Source organism: Oncorhynchus mykiss, chromosome 26 (genome assembly GCF_057628025.1).
Source record: "Oncorhynchus mykiss isolate SJ-2025 chromosome 26, ASM5762802v1, whole genome shotgun sequence".
NCBI classification, from domain to species: Eukaryota; Metazoa; Chordata; class Actinopteri; order Salmoniformes; family Salmonidae; genus Oncorhynchus; species Oncorhynchus mykiss.
In genome coordinates this window covers 15,971,181-15,988,780 of record NC_143047.1, presented here as the reverse complement: position 1 = coordinate 15,988,780, position 17,600 = coordinate 15,971,181, and the positions used below count along the sequence as shown (strand labels likewise).

Sequence of the window (17,600 nt, the reverse complement as noted above, 5' to 3'; positions counted from 1 at the left end):
TTTGTTTAGGCAAGCCTAAATTAGTTCAGGAGTAAAAATGTGTCTTAACAAATCATATATTAAAAGGGGTTGACATGATTTTTCTATGACTAACACTTCCTCTGTCCCCATACATGGGCCTTCTGAATGGCGCAGCGGTCTAAGGCACTGCATTGAAGTGCGTCACTTCAGACCCGGGTTCGATCCCGGGCTTTATCACAACTGGCCTTGATTGGAAGTCCCATAGGGCGGTGCACAATTGGCCCAGCGTCGTCCGGGTTAGGGGAGGGTTTGGCCGGGGTAGGCAGTCATTGTAAATAAGAATTTGTTCTTAATTAACTTGCCTAATTAAATAAAAAGTTAGATAAAATAATACATAGAACATCTGCAAGGTCCCTCAGGCAATAATTGAATTTCAAGCACAGATTCAACTACAAAGACCAGCAAGCTTTTCGAAAGCCTCATAATGAAGGGCAGTGATTGGTAGATGGGTAACAATAACAAATCAGAGATTGAATATCTCTTTAATAGTAACGCTGTGGATGATATATTAAACCACCCAGACACATCAAAGATACGATAATCCTTGTAAACTGCAAGACAGGAATGAAACTGCTCATGGATGTTACCATGAGGCCACTGGTGCTTTCATTTATTTGCACAATGGAAAAAAAGTGATAGATAACAATACAGATAAAAAACAATAAAAAAAGAACAGTGGTGCTGGAAGCCCAAAGGCTTATATGAGAGTTAGGCAATATGGAGGAGATTACTGAGTAGATTGGTTCATCAGGCTGACCCCCAGTCTTCGCTTGAAGTTGTTGAGGGATGATGATGTTTTGGCAATGTGAAGATAACAATTCCAGAGTATGGTACTGTACCTTTGGAAAGTATTCAGACAAATCAAAAACTGAAAAATTGGGCGTGCAAAATTATTCAGCCCCCTTAAGTTAATACTTTGTAGCGCCACCTTGTGCTGCGATTACAGCTGTAAGTCGCTTGGGGTATGTCTATCAGTTTTGCACATCGAGAGACTGACATTTTTTTCCCATTCCTCCTTGCAAAACAGCTCGAGCTCAGTGAGGTTGGATGGAGAGCATTTGTGAACAGCAGTTTTCAGTTCTTTCCACAGATTCTCGATTGGATTCAGGTCTGGACTTTGACTTGGCCATTCTAACACCTGGATATGTTTATTTTTGAACCATTCCATTGTAGATTTTGCTTTATGTTTTGCATCATTATCATGTTGGAAGACAAATCTCCGTCCCAGTCTCAGGTCTTTTGCAGACTCCATCAGGTTTTCTTCCAGAATGGTCCTGTATTTGGCTCCATCCATCTTCCCATCAATTTTAACCATCTTCCCTGTCCCTGCTGAAGAAAAGCAGGCCCAAACCATGATGCTGCCACCACCATGTTTGACAGTGGGGATGGTGTGTTCAGCTGTGTTGCTTTTACGCCAAACATAACGTTTTGCATTGTTGCCAAAAAGTTCAATTTTGGTTTCATCTGACCAGAGCACCTTCTTCCACATGTTTGGTGTGTCTCCCAGGTGGCTTGTGGCAAACTTTAAACGACACTTTTTATGGATATCTTTAAGAAATGGCTTTCTTCTTGCCACTCTTCCATAAAGGCCAGATTTGTGCAATATACGACTGATTGTTGTCCTACGGACAGAGTCTCCCACCTCAGCTGTAGATCTCTACAGTTCATCCAGAGTGATCATGGGCCTCTTGGCTGCATCTCTGATCAGTCTTCTCCTTGTATGAGCTGAAAGTTTAGAGGGACGGCCAGGTCTTGGTAGATTTGCAGTGGTCCGATACTCCTTCCATTTCAATATTATCGCTTGCACAGTGCTCCTTGGGATGTTTAAAGCTTGGGAAATCTTTTTGTATCCAAATCCGGCTTTAAACTTCTTCACAACAGTATCTCGGACCTGCCTGGTGTGTTCCTTGTTCTTCATGATGCTCTCTGCGCTTTTAACGGACCTCTGAGACTATCACAGTGCAGGTGCATTTATACGGAGACTTGATTACACACAGGTGGATTGTATTTATCATCATTAGTCATTTAGGTCAACATTGAATCATTCAGAGATCCTCACTGAACTTCTGGAGAGAGTTTGCTGCACTGAAAGTAAAGGGGCTGAATAATTTTGCACGCCCAATTTTTCAGTTTTTGATTTGTTAAAAAAGTTTGAAATATCCAATAAATGTCGTTCCACTTCATGATTGTGTCCCACTTGTTGTTGATTCTTCACAAAAAAATACAGTTTTATATCTTTATGTTTGAAGCCTGAAATGTGGCAAAAGGTCGCAAAGTTCAAGGGGGCCGAATACTTTCGCAAGGCACTGTACAGCCTTATTCTAAACACACAACCGACACACAATACACCATAATGACAAAGCAATAACAGGTTTTTAGAAATGTTTGCAAATGCATTAAAAAAACATACATTTGCATAAATATTCAGACCCTTAACTCAGTACTTTGTTGAAGCACCTTTGGCAGCGATTACAGCATTGAGTCTTCTTGGATGGGGAGCGTTAATGTACAGCTATTTTCAGATCTCTCCAGAGATGTTTGATTGGGTTCAAGTCCAGGCTCTGGCTGGGCCACTCAAGGACATTCAGAGACTTGTCCCGAAGCCACTCTTGCGTTGTCTTGGCTGTGTGCTTAGGGTCGTTGTCCTGTTGGAAGGTGAACCTTCACCCCAGTCTGAGGTCCTGAGCGCTCTGGAGTAGGTTTTCATCAAGGATCTCTCTGTACTTTGCTCCGTTAATCTTACCCTCGATCCTGACTAGTTTCCCAGTCCCTGCTGCTGAAAAACTTCCCCACAGCATGATGTTGCCACCACTATTCTTCACCATAGGGATGGTACCAGGTTTCATCCAGACGTGACGCTTGGCATTCAGGCCAAAGAGTTCAATTTTGGTTTCATCAGACCACATAATCTTGTTTCTCATGGTTCGAGTGTCTTTAGGTGCATTTTGGCAAAATCCAAGCAGGCTGTGATGCCTTTTACGGAGGAGTGACTTCCATCTGGCCACTCTTCCATAAAGGCCTAATTGGTGGAGTGCTGCAGATGGTTGTCCTTCTGGAAGGTTCTCCCATTTCCACAGTGGAGTTTACCCCACCAACATTTAAATGCTGAAATCGCCACTGGCATTGCTTAAAATGCTAAGGTCCTATTATACACTGAGTGTTGCTGGGTTTTTCACAGCCAACAGTTTCCCATGTATCAAGAATGGTCCACAACCCAAAGGACATCCAGCCGACTTGACACAACTATGGAAAGCATTGGAGTCAACATGGGCCAGCATCCCTGTGGAATGCTTACGACACCTTGTAGAGTCCATACCCCAATGAATTTAGGCTGTTCTGAGGGCAAAAGGAGGGAAATATACACTGTATTTCTAAGTGAACTAAATCTAAGTGAGGCTTCCAAGCAGAGTCCTTTAGAGAAAAGTCAGACAATAGAAACCCTTATTCTGCTCTATGCAGACCACCTTGGCTGGCTTATTTATTGCAGATCCATGCTGTAATTTTATAAGCATCAGTATGAAAATCCCTTCACATTCCTCCTCGGATCTCATAGGATTATATTACCTCTGAATTATCAACCCTTCTAGAATGAATGAAGAATGATGTTGTCGTTAAAGTCTGTATAACGACAAACTGAAAGTTCTTTGTTCTTTTGAAATGTCCTCCACAATAGATGTGGAAGAAAAAAAGAACGAACCAATGAGGGACAAAGTGTTTTTGGAAAACATCTAAGCTGCATGATACCTTTATTAAAAAACAGAGCTCCTTTAACAGTCTTCTGGAGAATCAACATCTACATCAGTTTAACTATTACACACAAAGAAAGCAGCCACACACAACTATAACAGCATTAATTTTTAAAGTGCACATTTGGACTTTCCTATTCAAACCTTTGATTAAATGGGCTGAACAGTTAAAGTACAGTTGTAAGTTTAGCAAAATCTTCAAAAGCAAATAGATAAAACATCTGTCAATAATACTGTATGTCTACATCAATGCCACATATATTTGTCATGTGAACAAAAAGTATAATGAGTGAGACAAGTAAAAACATATTGTTGTACCACACTGTGTACAGATGAAAGCCATAATCATTCCTCTTTCATTTTCATTTTCAAACATGACCTGCAACAGAAACATCTGATAATGCCAATGAAAGCCAGCAGAGTAAATAACACAACAGTCAGTAAAAAGACCATTACATCTACAGAGTGGTACGAGTACCAGGGCATTTTGTAGGACTCTGTACGCAGGTGAGCAGCACCTTTGTGTCTCATGACAAACTCAATCCAGAAGAGGGCAGTGTCCAGGGGCTCCATTGGCACGTCCCTGTGTAGCCTGGAGAGTCTCTGCATGTTCGTCCTGTAGGATGGCTCATCCAGAACTTCCTGTAAGGCCTGGGAGAATATGTTTCTATCTAGTGTTGCTAAATCTACAACCTTTGCTACACCCTTCACTTTCATTCTAGAAAGATTGTCAGTTTGGTCGAACACCAGAGGAAGGCCTACTATTGGAACACTGTGGTAGATCGCCTCGAAAATCCCATTTGTTCCTCCGTGAGCTACAAACAGCCTTGTCTTAGGGTGTCCTAAAAGATCATTCTGAGGCATCCAGTCAACTAGTAAGGTGTTGTTACCCAGAGTAGCTGGCCTGTCTCCTTTATACCTCCAGATTACCTTCTGAGGCAGTTGGGCAAAAGCAACAGCTATCTCATCAGCTATATCATGTGGAAGCTGCCCAATTAAAGTCCCCAAAGACATGATAATGACTCCATGTACCCCAGAACTCTGAACAAACTCCTCTAGTTCTTGGGGAAGAGGCTTGGCAGGTTTACATTGGAAGCCTCCCATATATATAACATTAGGCATGGTGGGACGAGGGAACTCAAACACAAAGTCAACTCTCACAACTGTGGCACATTTAAATAGTGCGCCAGCACAACGCCTCCCCCATTTAATGGGTCTGTCAGAACCAAGTCATACTTGGTTTCTCTAATAGACTGCATCAACTGTTTATTCTCTAACATGTGGATTATCATCTCACACACTTTGCGGTGAATTTCAAAAAACCCGTCCTTCAACTCCATGTCCAAACTAAAACGAGTCCAAGCAGAGTTTCCCTCTCTCTTTATCTGTATTAGTCTTGACACAAATGAGCGAAAGAATTCCTCATCAGCTCCACCTGGAATATCAATTGTGATTGAACTGTAGTGAGGGGAAGTTTCCTTGATGTACCAGCTGTCTGATGGCCGTACTACTGACACACTGTGACCTCTTGAATGCAGCGCTTCAATAATGACCTTCATGTTGACCCAGTGGCTGCCTTCTTGAGGAAACACCAGGACTTTCCCACCATGGACAGCAGGAATAGAGAGGGTCAACAGGGTAACAATGAAGATACCAGGGAGACACATCTTCACTAGCTGCTTCACATAAGCATGCATCAATTTTACCTGAAATATACAAAAAGAAGGTCAAATAAATCTAATGAAATTATGTTTTGACATAAGAATAATTAAAACAGGCCTACGTTTTTTTTTCTTTAGGCTACAAATAAGTTCCTACACTGTCCACAATATTGATTGGCCTACTTTAAAGTTCAGCCTAGTTATGTCAAAAGGTTGATTAAGTAATACAGTATAATATTTCACTCAGTCACAGAAATACTTTTTTTACATGAGAAAATTTTAACAGGCTTGATTGTGACCGCTTAATTATATATTTTTCGCTACAAATAAGTCCCTACACTATCCACAATACTGATACTTTCAAGTTTAACCAACTTTTCATAAGAAAAGATTGATCACGTAATACAGTATAATCTTTCATTCTGAGAGATCAATTATTTTCTTTTCCGATATAAATGTCTCTTGAACGTTAGTCAAATTCTGTAGATTTTGCCAAGGTGAAACCTATTTCACATCCTAATGTTAGACTACACGTTAACATTGTATTATATTTAGCAGTAGCTCCGAATCAACAACCTATCGTGAGTGTGAACAAACAACGTCACGACAGAATCAATTAATGCGGACCTAATTTAATTGAAGGCTTACGTTCCGGTTTTCATCCAAAGAACAAAGAATTTGAAATTAAGGCTATTTCAGAGCCTGTCTGTCTATAAATCAGTTCGAAAGTATTTGTAATAATCTCGGAAATCAGAAAGGAAGAGGCGAAATCAGTATAGTCTCTAGACATCCGCGTTGGCTCCCACAATTTTCAAATTCTCCTGCTATTTCTGTTTTTCAAGGCCGTAGACTTGTCAGCATATAGAATGGGTGGGTTCGAGCCGATCGCTTTTATCAAGTCGCTCACCACCTTTCAAAGCGTATTGCGTAATGACAGGGCCGGTCCTGAACGTTCTGCATTTTTGTCGAGACAAAAATCTTCAATGCACGTAACTAACGTGAGGTTAATCCAGTCAATCGCACCATAGCGATGTTGTTTTGTGTTGGCAGGGTTCACACACACACACAATAGCTGAATTTGCAGAGCTAGCGAGCAAACTAAAGCAAACATTAACTATCAAGCTAGATAGTACCTATTCCATTTTATGTGGCGTAGTCAAAGATGGAATCTTTGCTATTGTCTGTTTATTCCAAGATCAGCATGCAGCTGTAGTGCTTCAAAGTCCCTGTGATAAGGTTAGCGATAAACTGAACTCCAAACTGAACAGAACTACACTATCTTCTACCGTTGTCTTAAATATCTGTAATGGTCTCATTGCAAAAGCTAAAATTGTCGCTAGGGGACTTTGAAGTACCTGTGTGCGGATCTTGGAGTAAACTGACAATAGCAAAGATTATATAGCAAACACCACAGAAATGAGATGCCCATCTCCTACTGTAAATAACCTGCACACTGTGTGTGTAGCCAGCCAGCCAGGTAGAAAAATGAAAAAAAAAAAGACAGAGTATTTTTTCAGTACACCAAAACGCAAGGTAAGAACCCTAGTAGCCTAATATCTCAAAGACTAGTTGATAAAATGCTCATAAGAAAGAAGTGAAATGGAAATGTTTCACAATGTTGTCATTAGGCAGAGCAGGCAACAAACAGCAGAGCTGGGGACAGATGGGCAGGGACAGACTGGCAGGGACAGATGGGCAGGGACAGACTGGCAGAGACTGATAGGCAGGGACAGACTGGCAGGGACAATGCCATGGATACCCCCCACTCTCAACTTAAAATGGTGACTGAACTAAGATTTGTTTAAGCCAATGGTATTGCTGTTGTGATAAATTGTGTAGTTTTTGGTACCGGTAGGTAGGAGTACGGCAAACACCTTATTTCCTTTCTAGGAGACAGACTGAGGCAGTGAGGGTGGTGAAAGGGAAAGAGCCAGGGAGAGAGACTTCAGAGGACAGTGTCACAGCCACGGCAGGACCAGGTGTCACCCTTGTTGCCAGCTGCACCAGTATAGGGGACAGTGGCACAGCCACAGCAGCACCAGGTGTCACCCTTGTTGCCAGCTGCACCAGTATAGCGGACAGTGTCACAGCCACGGCAGGACCAGGTGTCACCCTTGTTGCCAGCTGCACCAGTATAGCGGACAGTGTCACAGCCACGGCAGGACCAGGTGTCACCCTTGTTGCCAGCTGCACCAGTATAGGGGACAGTGTCACATCCACGGCAAGACCAGGTGTCACCCTTGTTGCCAGCTGCACCAGTATAGGGGACAGTGGCACAGCCACGGCAGGACCAGGTGTCACCCTTGTTGCCAGCTGCACCAGTATAGGGGACAGTGGCACAGCCACGGCAGGACCAGGTGTCAACCTTGTTGCCAGCAGCACCAGTATAGGGGACAGTGGCACAGCCACGGCAGGACCAGGTGTCAACCTTGTTGCCAGCTGCACCAGTATAGGGGACAGTGTCACAGCCACGGCAGGACCAGGTGTCACCCTTGTTGCCAGCTGCACCAGTATAGGTGACAGTGGCACAGTATTGTCCAGTTACCTCAGTGATGGCACAAAACCATATCAGCCACACCCACAATTTATAGATCCACAAACTATTGACCTTTCAATTTCCTCTGGCTACATTATAAATCTTTTCACTGTAGCCAAGGGTTTTCAAGCCAGCCATCTTTTGGCCAAAGAGCCTTCATTAGTGCAGGATTTAGGAACTGGAGAAAAGCCATTGTAAAATTCACAGCACATCAAAACTGCCAAACCCACCGCCACGTTGTAACTGTAACAGCACACCAGCTAAATCTAATCAGTGTCCAGTTATCCAGCGCGTGGGGTAAACAGCAGAAATGACGAAAGCTACCTTGCACTGTATGAGAAAGCAACGGCATTGATTGACTCCAATGAATCCATTGAGACACACTCAAGACGATTTGCTGGCAAAGCAGTGGATCACTATAGGGCATAATTCTTTTAAGTGTTGCATGGTGTGCAGGTTCAGTTTGGTGACCATTTTGACGAGGACAGTCTAAACGTCCTGCAAAAGTTGGAAAGAGCGCTTCTTACGGGGGAGTTGGATGAGTTTCTAGATCAGTACCCTAAGTTGAACATAGATTCTCTTTCAGTGCAGTTGCCTCTCTTTTGCAACAAATACCCCTATAGCAGCCGTGGAGAGGCAGCAGAGGTCCTCAGGAGGCTTCCAGTGGAGGTGCGGGGGTTGGTTGACCAAGTTGAGGTGCTGATCAGAATTTGGTTTGTGGTGCCAGTGTCTTCATGTGAGGCTGAGAGGAGTTTAAGTGCAAGACTTGGTTACGGGCCAGCATGGGCCAAGAGAGACTGAACGGTGTAGTTGTCTGTAATGTACATAAAGACAGGCTGGACAGTCAAGAGGGAAAATATCTGCCAGCAATTTGTTGGATCCATTGAAACCCACAAACATATGTTTGGTTCTTTTGTTCAGTAGTGTGTATAGTAGTGGTTCTCAACCTTTTTTGGGTACAGGAACCCCTGCATATTTTGAGGCAAGGTTTTGAGCGGTCCTCGAGACCTCCACCCCCTCTATATTATATGTAAAGTTACTGGAATCCTTTTGGTGCTGAATACATTCATTACACTTTTTATTTCACGAACCCCTTGCAATTACACCAGGGACCCCTAGGGGTCCACGGTCCACTATTTGAGAACCCCTGATGTATAATATGATATTTGTTCTTTTTTTTATTTTTTGAATTTTACCCCTTTTTCTCCCCAATTTCGTGGTATCCAATTGTTGTAGTAGCTACTATCTTGTCTCATTGCTACATCTCCCGTACGGGCTCGGGAGAGACGAAGGTCATGAATGTCACAACCCAACCAGCCGTACTGCTTCTTAACACATCTCGCATCCAACCCGGAAGCCAGCCGCACCAATGTGTCGGAGGCTACACCGTGCACCTGGCAACCTTGGCTAGCGCGCACTGCGCCCGGCCCGCCACAGGAGTCGCTGGTGCGCGATGAGACAAGGAGATCCCTACCGACCAAGCCCTCCCTAACCCGGACGACGCTAGGCCAATTGTGCGTCGCCCCACGGACCTCCCGGTCGCGGCCGGTTATGACAGAGATATTTGTTCTTTTGTTTAGTGGTTTTTAGTACATGACAGTACACTTACTAATTATTTATTTTGTTATTTTATTTCAAATTGCAGACTTTGTGTGACATACTTGTCCATAGCTGCTGTTTGAAGAGTTGAGACACTGACTGAACAATAAATACAGATTTTTGAAGAATATTTTGGTTGATTTATTTGGGTTATTCCTTGAAGTAGTTCTTTCGCTTTTATAACTGTTCTTATTTTTAGCTTTTTGTTATTTTCAAGCTATTGTAGTAGACTCAGGACAGTAGCACATATTTAATGACTATATAAATGTATCAGAAAAAGTCAAATAAAAAGGTCAATTCAATACGGATACCAACTAAGTTGTCCTTCTGGAAGGTTCTCCCATGGCACTTTCAAAAGTTACTTTTCCTACCCAGATGCAGAAAACTGTAAGCTTCAACTGCTGGCTACTCATCCATTGTACAGTGGCTTGCAAAAGTATTCACCCCCCTGGACATTTTTCCTATTTTGCTGTCTTACAACCTGGAATTAAAATATATTTTTGGTGGGGGTTCGTATCATTTGAAGATGCAAAATATTTTCCATTGTGAAGCAAACAAGAAATAAGACAAAAAAACGGAAAACTTGAGCATGCATAACTATGCACCCCCCAAAGTCAATACTTTGTAGAGACACCTTTAGCAACAATTACAGCTGCAAGTCTCTTAGGGTTTGTCTCTGTAAGTTTGGCACATCTAGCCACTGTAATTTTTGCCCATTCGTCAAGGCAAAACTGCTCCAGCTCCTTCAAGTTGGATGGGTTCCAACTTTATGATGGTTCTCAATGGAGATTATTTTAAATGAGATCACACCATGTTCATTGTATTTATGAAAACTGCACCCATATACAGTGTACAGTACCATTGCCACCTACTGGCCTTTCTTGGTATTGCTGCCACAAAGAAACACAGTGGGAAAAATAGTTAAGCCCGCACAAAGAGCAGGCGGGCCTACCGGCTTAAATAGCCCAACTAATCAACCTCAACAAGGAACAGGTGAAACTAAACAGACAAAACAAACAGAAAAGGGATCGGTGGCAGCTAGTAGGCTGGTGACGACGACCGCCGAGCGCCACCCGGACAGGGAGAGGAGCCACAGACGGCTGGAGCATTCTTTAACCCATACGGCATGACGAGGTACTCATAATGGCCCGATGTGGTACTAAACGCGGTTTTCCACTCGTCTCCCTCCCGAATACGCACAAAATTATACGCGCTCCTGAGGTCCAGTTTCATGAAAAACTGCGCTCTGTGAAATTATTCCACAGCCGTAGCGATGAGAGGTAGCGGGTAACTAAACCCCACTGTGATGGAATTGAGACCGCTATCATCAATGCATGGACAAAGACCTCCCTCCTTTTTCTTCACAAAAAATAAACTTGAGGAGACGGGTGAAATGGAGTGCCGAATGTACCCCTGTCCCAGAGATTCCGTGACATATGGCTCCATAGCCAACGTCTCCTCCTGTGACAATGGGTACACGTGACTCCTGGGAAGCGCAGCGTTGACCTCGAGGTTTATCGCACAATCCCCCTGTTGATGAGGTGATAATTTAGTCGCCCTCTTCTTACAGAATCGGCATACTCAGAGGGAATGCGCACAGTGGAAACCTGGTCTGGACTCTCCACCGACATGGCACCAATGGAAACTCCCATAAACCTACCTGAACTCTCCTCTGACCACCCCTGGAGAACCCCCTGTCTCCACGAAATCCTGGGATTGTGACTGGCCAGAAAGGGGCCCCCCAGCACCACTGGAAACGCAGGTGAATCGATAAGGAAGAGACTAATCCGCTCCCTATGATTCACCTGCGTCACCATGTCCAGTGGAACCTTGGCCTCCCTGACCAGCCCTGACCCTAATGGCCGGCTATCTAGGGAGTGCACGGGGAAGGGGGGATCTATCGGCACCAGCGGAATTCCCAGCTTGAGGGCGAGTCCTCGATCCATAAAGTTCCCAGCTGCGCCTGAATCGACTAGCGCCTTATGCTGGGAAGAGGGAGAAATATCAAGGAAAAAAATGTATATAAACATGTGACCAACAGGGGGCTCTGGGTGAGTTTGATGCTGACTCACCTGAGGTGACCGAGAAGTGTTCTGCCTGCCCTCTCGACTCCCAGACGGGCTCCTCCCCCTCCGGTTCCCCTTGAAGCTCCACCCTAACTCCATAGGAATGGGAGCGAGAGGGCTAGGAAGTGCGCTGGAGCCGGCCGCCGGGGGAGGAGTGGGCGGACTCGTCGGAGGAGCCTGAGGTGAAGTGGGGAGACCACTCCTCTCCCATCGGTCCATTCTCTCCATCATCTGGTCCATCACAAACCCAATCCGATGGAGGATGGTGGTGTGATAGAGGACCCGTTCCTCCATCAATGGGAGGGGGTGGCTGCTGCTCCTGCTGACTCCATGCTCTTGGTGTGGGCTTCTGTAACGATCTAATCGTAGTGGGTGCGGAGTCAGGCGCACGAGGCAGAAAGTTCAGGATAGCGTTTATTACGCACAGGGAAAAAAATAGCACTTGCCAAGAATACCGGGTGCACAATAACAAATGCCCAACACAATACGTACTGCCACACAGAAACACAGTGGGAAAAATAGTTAAGCCCACACGAAGAGCAGGCGGGCCTACCGGCTTAAATAGCCCAACTAATCAACATCAACAAGGAACAGGTGAAACTAAAACAGACAAAAAAAAAAACAGAAAAGGGATCGGTGGCAGCTAGTAGGCCGGTGACGACGACCGCCGAGTGCCACCCGAACAGGGAGAGGAGCCACCTTCGGTAGGAGTCGTGACAGCATGGAGAAAAAGTGTGACGGCCCTCGAGGACTGGAGTTGCTCACCCCTGCTTTACAGCCTTATTCTAAAATGGATTAAATTAAATAAATACTCAGCAAGCTACACAAAATATCCCATAATAACAAAGTGAAAACAGGTTTTTAGAAATGTTTGCTAACTTATTAACACTAAAAAACAGAAATACCTTATTCACATAATTCATACCCTTTGCTGTGAGACTCAAAATTGAGCTCAGGTGCATCTTATTTCCATTAATCATCCTTGAGACGTTTCTACAACTTTGAGTCCACCTGTGGTAAATTCAATTGATTGGACATGATTTGGAAGGCACACACCTGTCTGTATAAGGTCCCACAGTTGACAGTGCACGTCAGAGCAACAACCAAGTCATGAGGTCGAAGGAATTATCTGTAAATCTCTGAGACAAGATTGTGTCACGGCACAGATCTGGGAAAGGGTACCAAACATTTTTTGCAGCATTGAAGGTTCCCAAGAACACAGTGGCCTCCATCATTCTTAAATGGAAGAAGTTTAGAACCACCAAGACACTTCCTAGAGCTGGCCGCCCGGCCAAACTAATCAATCGGGGGAGAAGGTCCTTGGTCAGGGAGGTGACCAAGAACCCGATGGTCGCTCTGACAAAGCTCTAGAGTTCCTCTGTGGAGATGGGAGATACAACAAATTTTATTCGTAACATATCATACGGTTAAAAACTTGTAAAATATTGGACAAATTCGTAACATATCATCCGAATTGGAATTCGTAACATATCATACGAAATGGATGATGGACATCCACAAATGAATGAGTACCATACAAAACGTAACATATGGACTGTCTTGGATTTATGTACAGAATAATACAACATGCTGTGAGACCAGGTTGCAGCCTGGGAAATCCCAGAACTGGTGCAACATCACTGGAACATTGTTAATGTGGAAATCAACACGTCTGCCTAGGATGACTAAAATGATCCTGAATTAATCGTGAATATTGATGAGTAAGAAAGTTACACAGGGTCAAAGATCATACCTCTAGACATGCTAACCAATAACAGTGGAGGTCAGCATGTCTTAAGCATAAAGTATGTTATGTTGAACTGGGTGAATAGAATGTGAATAAGTCATCCAATATGCTGTAATAAAAATAAAGTGTAGCTCCCTAATCTTAAACTGCATCAATGATTGCCAATTTAGAACTAACTCGTGTTTAATTCTACCCCACATGATAGGGAGAATTGGATAAATTGGAATCTTGCCATGTAGATAACATGGCTCATCTCTCTATGGCTCATCTCTCATGAGCCATAGATCAGCCCCCTGTAATAACTCATAGAAGTCCAAACCTGGTTGGAAAAACTCATCACAAACAGCCTAGTAATGTGGCTGGAGAGTCAACCTGTTGTGAACAGTAAATAGCAAATAGAAAAGTATCCTTTATTAAATATCCTTTATTCTCTCTCTCTGTGAAAGTCATTTTGTCTGAGTGCCCTAATAAAGTTATTGAAATGTATGACATTGGTGATGGTGCAAAAGTTAAATGTCCCTCTCCACTGTTTATCCACCATACATTGTAGACTCAATTGTTTGACAGACCTTGTAACTATGAACAGAAAATCTCTCAATAAGAGAGAGAGAGTTCAATCAACTCATCTGAGTGAATCAATGTTCCTGTGTTTGGACTTTCACCTTCATGTTGTTTTTAAACTCTCATAAGAATGTTACATATGAACTACATGTTCACTCATTCTCCAATCTAATGTGTTCCTGGATATGTATGGATTTGACATAAAAGGCACAGGTAGATGAGCTGGTTAAGAAGTTTTAAAGTTGGCTTTTTCTACAGAAACAGATGGTGCCTTTCTCTAAGCAGTAGGAAGCAGATCATTAGTCATCCTTTGATCTGTTCTTGATTATGGTGATATCATTTATCAAAGTGCAGCTGCTACTACTCTTAAACCTTCAGATGCCATATACCATAGTGGGCTTTGTTTTGTTACAGGTGACAGTTTTGATACTCATCACTCTATCCTGTATCACAAGTTTGGCTGAACGTCGCTAAAGACCCGTAGATCTCTACATTACTCCCTTTATGTTTACAAGGCCCTACTTCATAAACTTCCGTCTTATCTAACTTTGCTGTTGATGTATACACACCTGGGTTGCCTAACCCGTTCACAGGATTGGTTAACTGTGGAGGTTCCTAGGGTCTCCAAAGCTAGGTAAATCTGCTTTTAGTTTTAATGCACCATCTTGAATGCACCATTTGCAAATGTATAACGTTTAATACAAAGATTGTTCCTCTCTCTATATCAATTACTTTCTTTATGATTGGCTTTACAAATTCCTCATCCATAGCATCAGTGACAGGTATTGTAAAAGAACTGGAGTAGGATGACTCGTTGGATGTACCAACTTTTTGTCGTTCGGTACCACTGACTGTGTGTCCCTGAGAGTGAAGAGCCTTGATCAGAATGTCCATGTTAACCCATTGACTTCCCTCCCCAGGAAAGACCAACAACATCCCACCATGGCAAACTGAACCACACACAATTAAAAAAAATATAAATAGGCACAAAGTCATGTTTCCAATGTATGTTATCATTTATATGATATATAAAAACAAACAGAGCTAGGAAATCATATTCAGTTTGTATGACACGTTGAACGGATATTTACATATAGTCAGTTAGCTGACTATATATTCTCATTTATGTACAAGCATTTCGCTACACCCGCGAAAATATCTGCTAAATATGCACAATAAATACAATTTGATGTGATACAAATCATGAAAGACCATGAAAGCTGTTCTCAATAGGGCGTAATTAATTCTCTATAGGGTTTTGAGAGATTGAGACAATGAAGATGAAACTCTATTCTTCATTTAGATTCACATTGATACAGTATGTAAACAATATCTCAATACATTACATCCTTGCCAATGAACATTAACTTAACATAATTATTATTAGCTTATTCATTCTGGTGTTAAGATGTAGTGAAATGTTACTTACATGTCAAATGTGTAGCTCACTTTGGCTTTTGTGTGGCTTGTTGGTGTATTGGGGTTAAGTAAAGGTCAAAGTACTGCTTCATGATTTCCTTTCCATTTGTTAAAGTCACAGTGATGGTTACTCAAAACTCAGTGAGTAAACATGATTATAATATGGATGTATGTTATTACGATGGATGTATCATATAATATGGATGTATGATATTAAAATATTGTTTAACATAGCAGACACATTTCAATGTCATACAACAAGATCTTCTGGTCCAAACATGTCAATGAAACCCTCTCGGAATTGCCTGTATAGATCTGCCTGATGCTTTTTCTACCCCACACGATAGGGAGCATTGTAACCCTCCCATAAATTGGAACCCTCTATAAATACAACTAGGCATGGTGGGACGAGGGAACTCAAACACAAAGTCAACTCTCATGAGTCAAAGACCAGCCCCCTGTAATAACTCATTGAAGTCCACACCAGGTTGGACAAACCCATTACAAACATCTTGGTAATGTGGCTGAATTAAAAATCTACCCTGAGCTTCCCAATGAAAATAGAAAAGCATATTCTTTATTCGATCTTTATTCTACCTGTGAAAGTCATTTTTTGTGAGAGCAATGATCCAGTCATTGGAATATAAGACATGGGGGATGGTGCAAGGGTGAAATGTCCCTCTCCACTTGTTATCTACCATACATTTTAGACTAGAGGTAGCTGAAGATAATGAGCCACCAAAATACCAGTCCCCCATGCTGGGTGTCACGCCCTGGCCTTAGTTATCTTTGTTTTCTTTATTAGTTTGGTTAGGTCAGGGTGGGACATGGGGAATTAAATGTTTTGTCTGGTCTAGGGGTTTTTGTATGTTTATGGGGCTGACCCTTTTCTAGGTAGTTTGTAGGTCTATGGTTGCCTAGATTGGTTCTCAATTAGAGGCAGCTGTCTATCGTTGTCTCTGACTGGGAACCATATTTAGGCAGCCATATTCTGTGGGTACTTTGTGGGTGTTTGTCTTCTGTCTTTGTGTCATTGCACCAGATAGGACTGGTTTCACATTTGTTGTTTTGTATTTTGTAGTGTTCTCATGTATGGTCTTTATTAAACATGTTGAACTCTAACCACGCTGCATTTTGGTCCTCCTCTCCTTCAGCAGAAGAAAGCCGTTACACTGGGTCAGTAAGCACCATGTATAACTGGCTCTCCTCTAGGGATAGGATATCATTAAGGAATAAACACTTATTTTTTTAACTAGACAAGTCAGTTAAGAAAAAAATTCTCATTTACAATGAGGGCCTACCCTAGCACAATTGTGCACCGGCTTATGGGAATCCTTATCCCAGCCAGATGTGATACAGCCTGGATTTGAACCAGGGACTATAGTGACAACTCTTGCACTGAGATGCAGTGCCTTAGACCGCTGCACCACTCAGGAGCCCACTTAAGTGCACAAAACATTAGAAACATCTGGTGATTCCTTGACAAAGACTGACCAGGTGAATCGAGGTGAAAGCTATGATCCACTATTGATGTAATTTGTTAAATTCACTTCAATCAGTGTAGATGTAGGCAGGTCAAATAAGGACTTTGAAGCCTTGAGAGAATTGAGACATGGATTGTGTATGTGTGCCATTCATAGGGTGAATGGGCAAGACAAAAGATTCACAGTGCCTTGCGAAAGTATTCGGCCCCCTTGAACTTTGACCTTTTGCCACATTTCAGGCTTCAAACATAGAGATATAAAACTGTATTTTTTTGTGAAGAATCAACAAGTGGGACACAATCATGAAGTGGAACGACATTTATTGGATATTTCAAACTATTTTAACAATTCAAAAACTGAAAAAAATTGGGCGTGCAAAATTATTCAGCCCCCTTAAGTTAATACTTTGTAGCGCCACCTTTTGCTGCGATTACAGCTGTAAGTCGCTTGGGGTATGTCTATCAGTTTTGCACATCGAGAGACTGACATTTTTTCCCATTCCTTCTTGCAAAACACCTCGAGCTCAGTGAGGTTGGATGGAGAGCATTTGTGAACAGCAGTTTTCAGTTCTTTCCACAGATTCTCAATTGGATTTAGGTCTGGACTTTGACTTGGCCATTCTAACACCTGGATATGTTTATTTTTGAACCATTCCATTGTAGATTTTGCTTTATGTTTTGGATCATTGTCTTGTTGGAAGACAAATCTCCGTCCCAGTCTCAGGTCTTTAGTAGACTCCATCCGGTTTTCTTCCAGAATG

At 42.7% G+C, this 17,600-nt stretch overlaps 1 protein-coding gene and 1 pseudogene across 2 annotated transcripts; both read right to left on the bottom strand.

Annotated features, from left to right (window-relative positions):
• Positions 1 to 3,735: 3,735 nt before the first annotated feature.
• LOC149971386 (UDP-glucuronosyltransferase 2A2 pseudogene) lies at positions 3,736 to 4,925 on the bottom strand (annotated as a pseudogene). The gene has a single exon (XR_016492245.1). The product of XR_016492245.1 is annotated as a UDP-glucuronosyltransferase 2A2 pseudogene (transcript).
• On the bottom strand, positions 4,925 to 15,420 carry LOC110506464 (UDP-glucuronosyltransferase 1A5-like). The gene is made up of 2 exons (XM_036963878.2): positions 15,367 to 15,420; positions 4,925 to 5,473 (listed from the first exon to the last, which is right to left on the bottom strand). The coding sequence occupies exon 2, from the start codon at positions 5,462 to 5,464 to the stop codon at positions 4,925 to 4,927; it is 540 nt and encodes a 179-aa protein (XP_036819773.2). The 5' UTR covers positions 5,465 to 5,473; positions 15,367 to 15,420.
• Positions 15,421 to 17,600: the final 2,180 nt, after the last annotated feature.

Bases quoted from the DNA above. Each gene is read 5' to 3' on its own strand.
- LOC110506464 (XM_036963878.2), bottom strand. From the start codon at position 5,464: ATGCATGCTTATGTGAAGCAGCTAGTGAAGATGTGTCTCCCTGGTATC.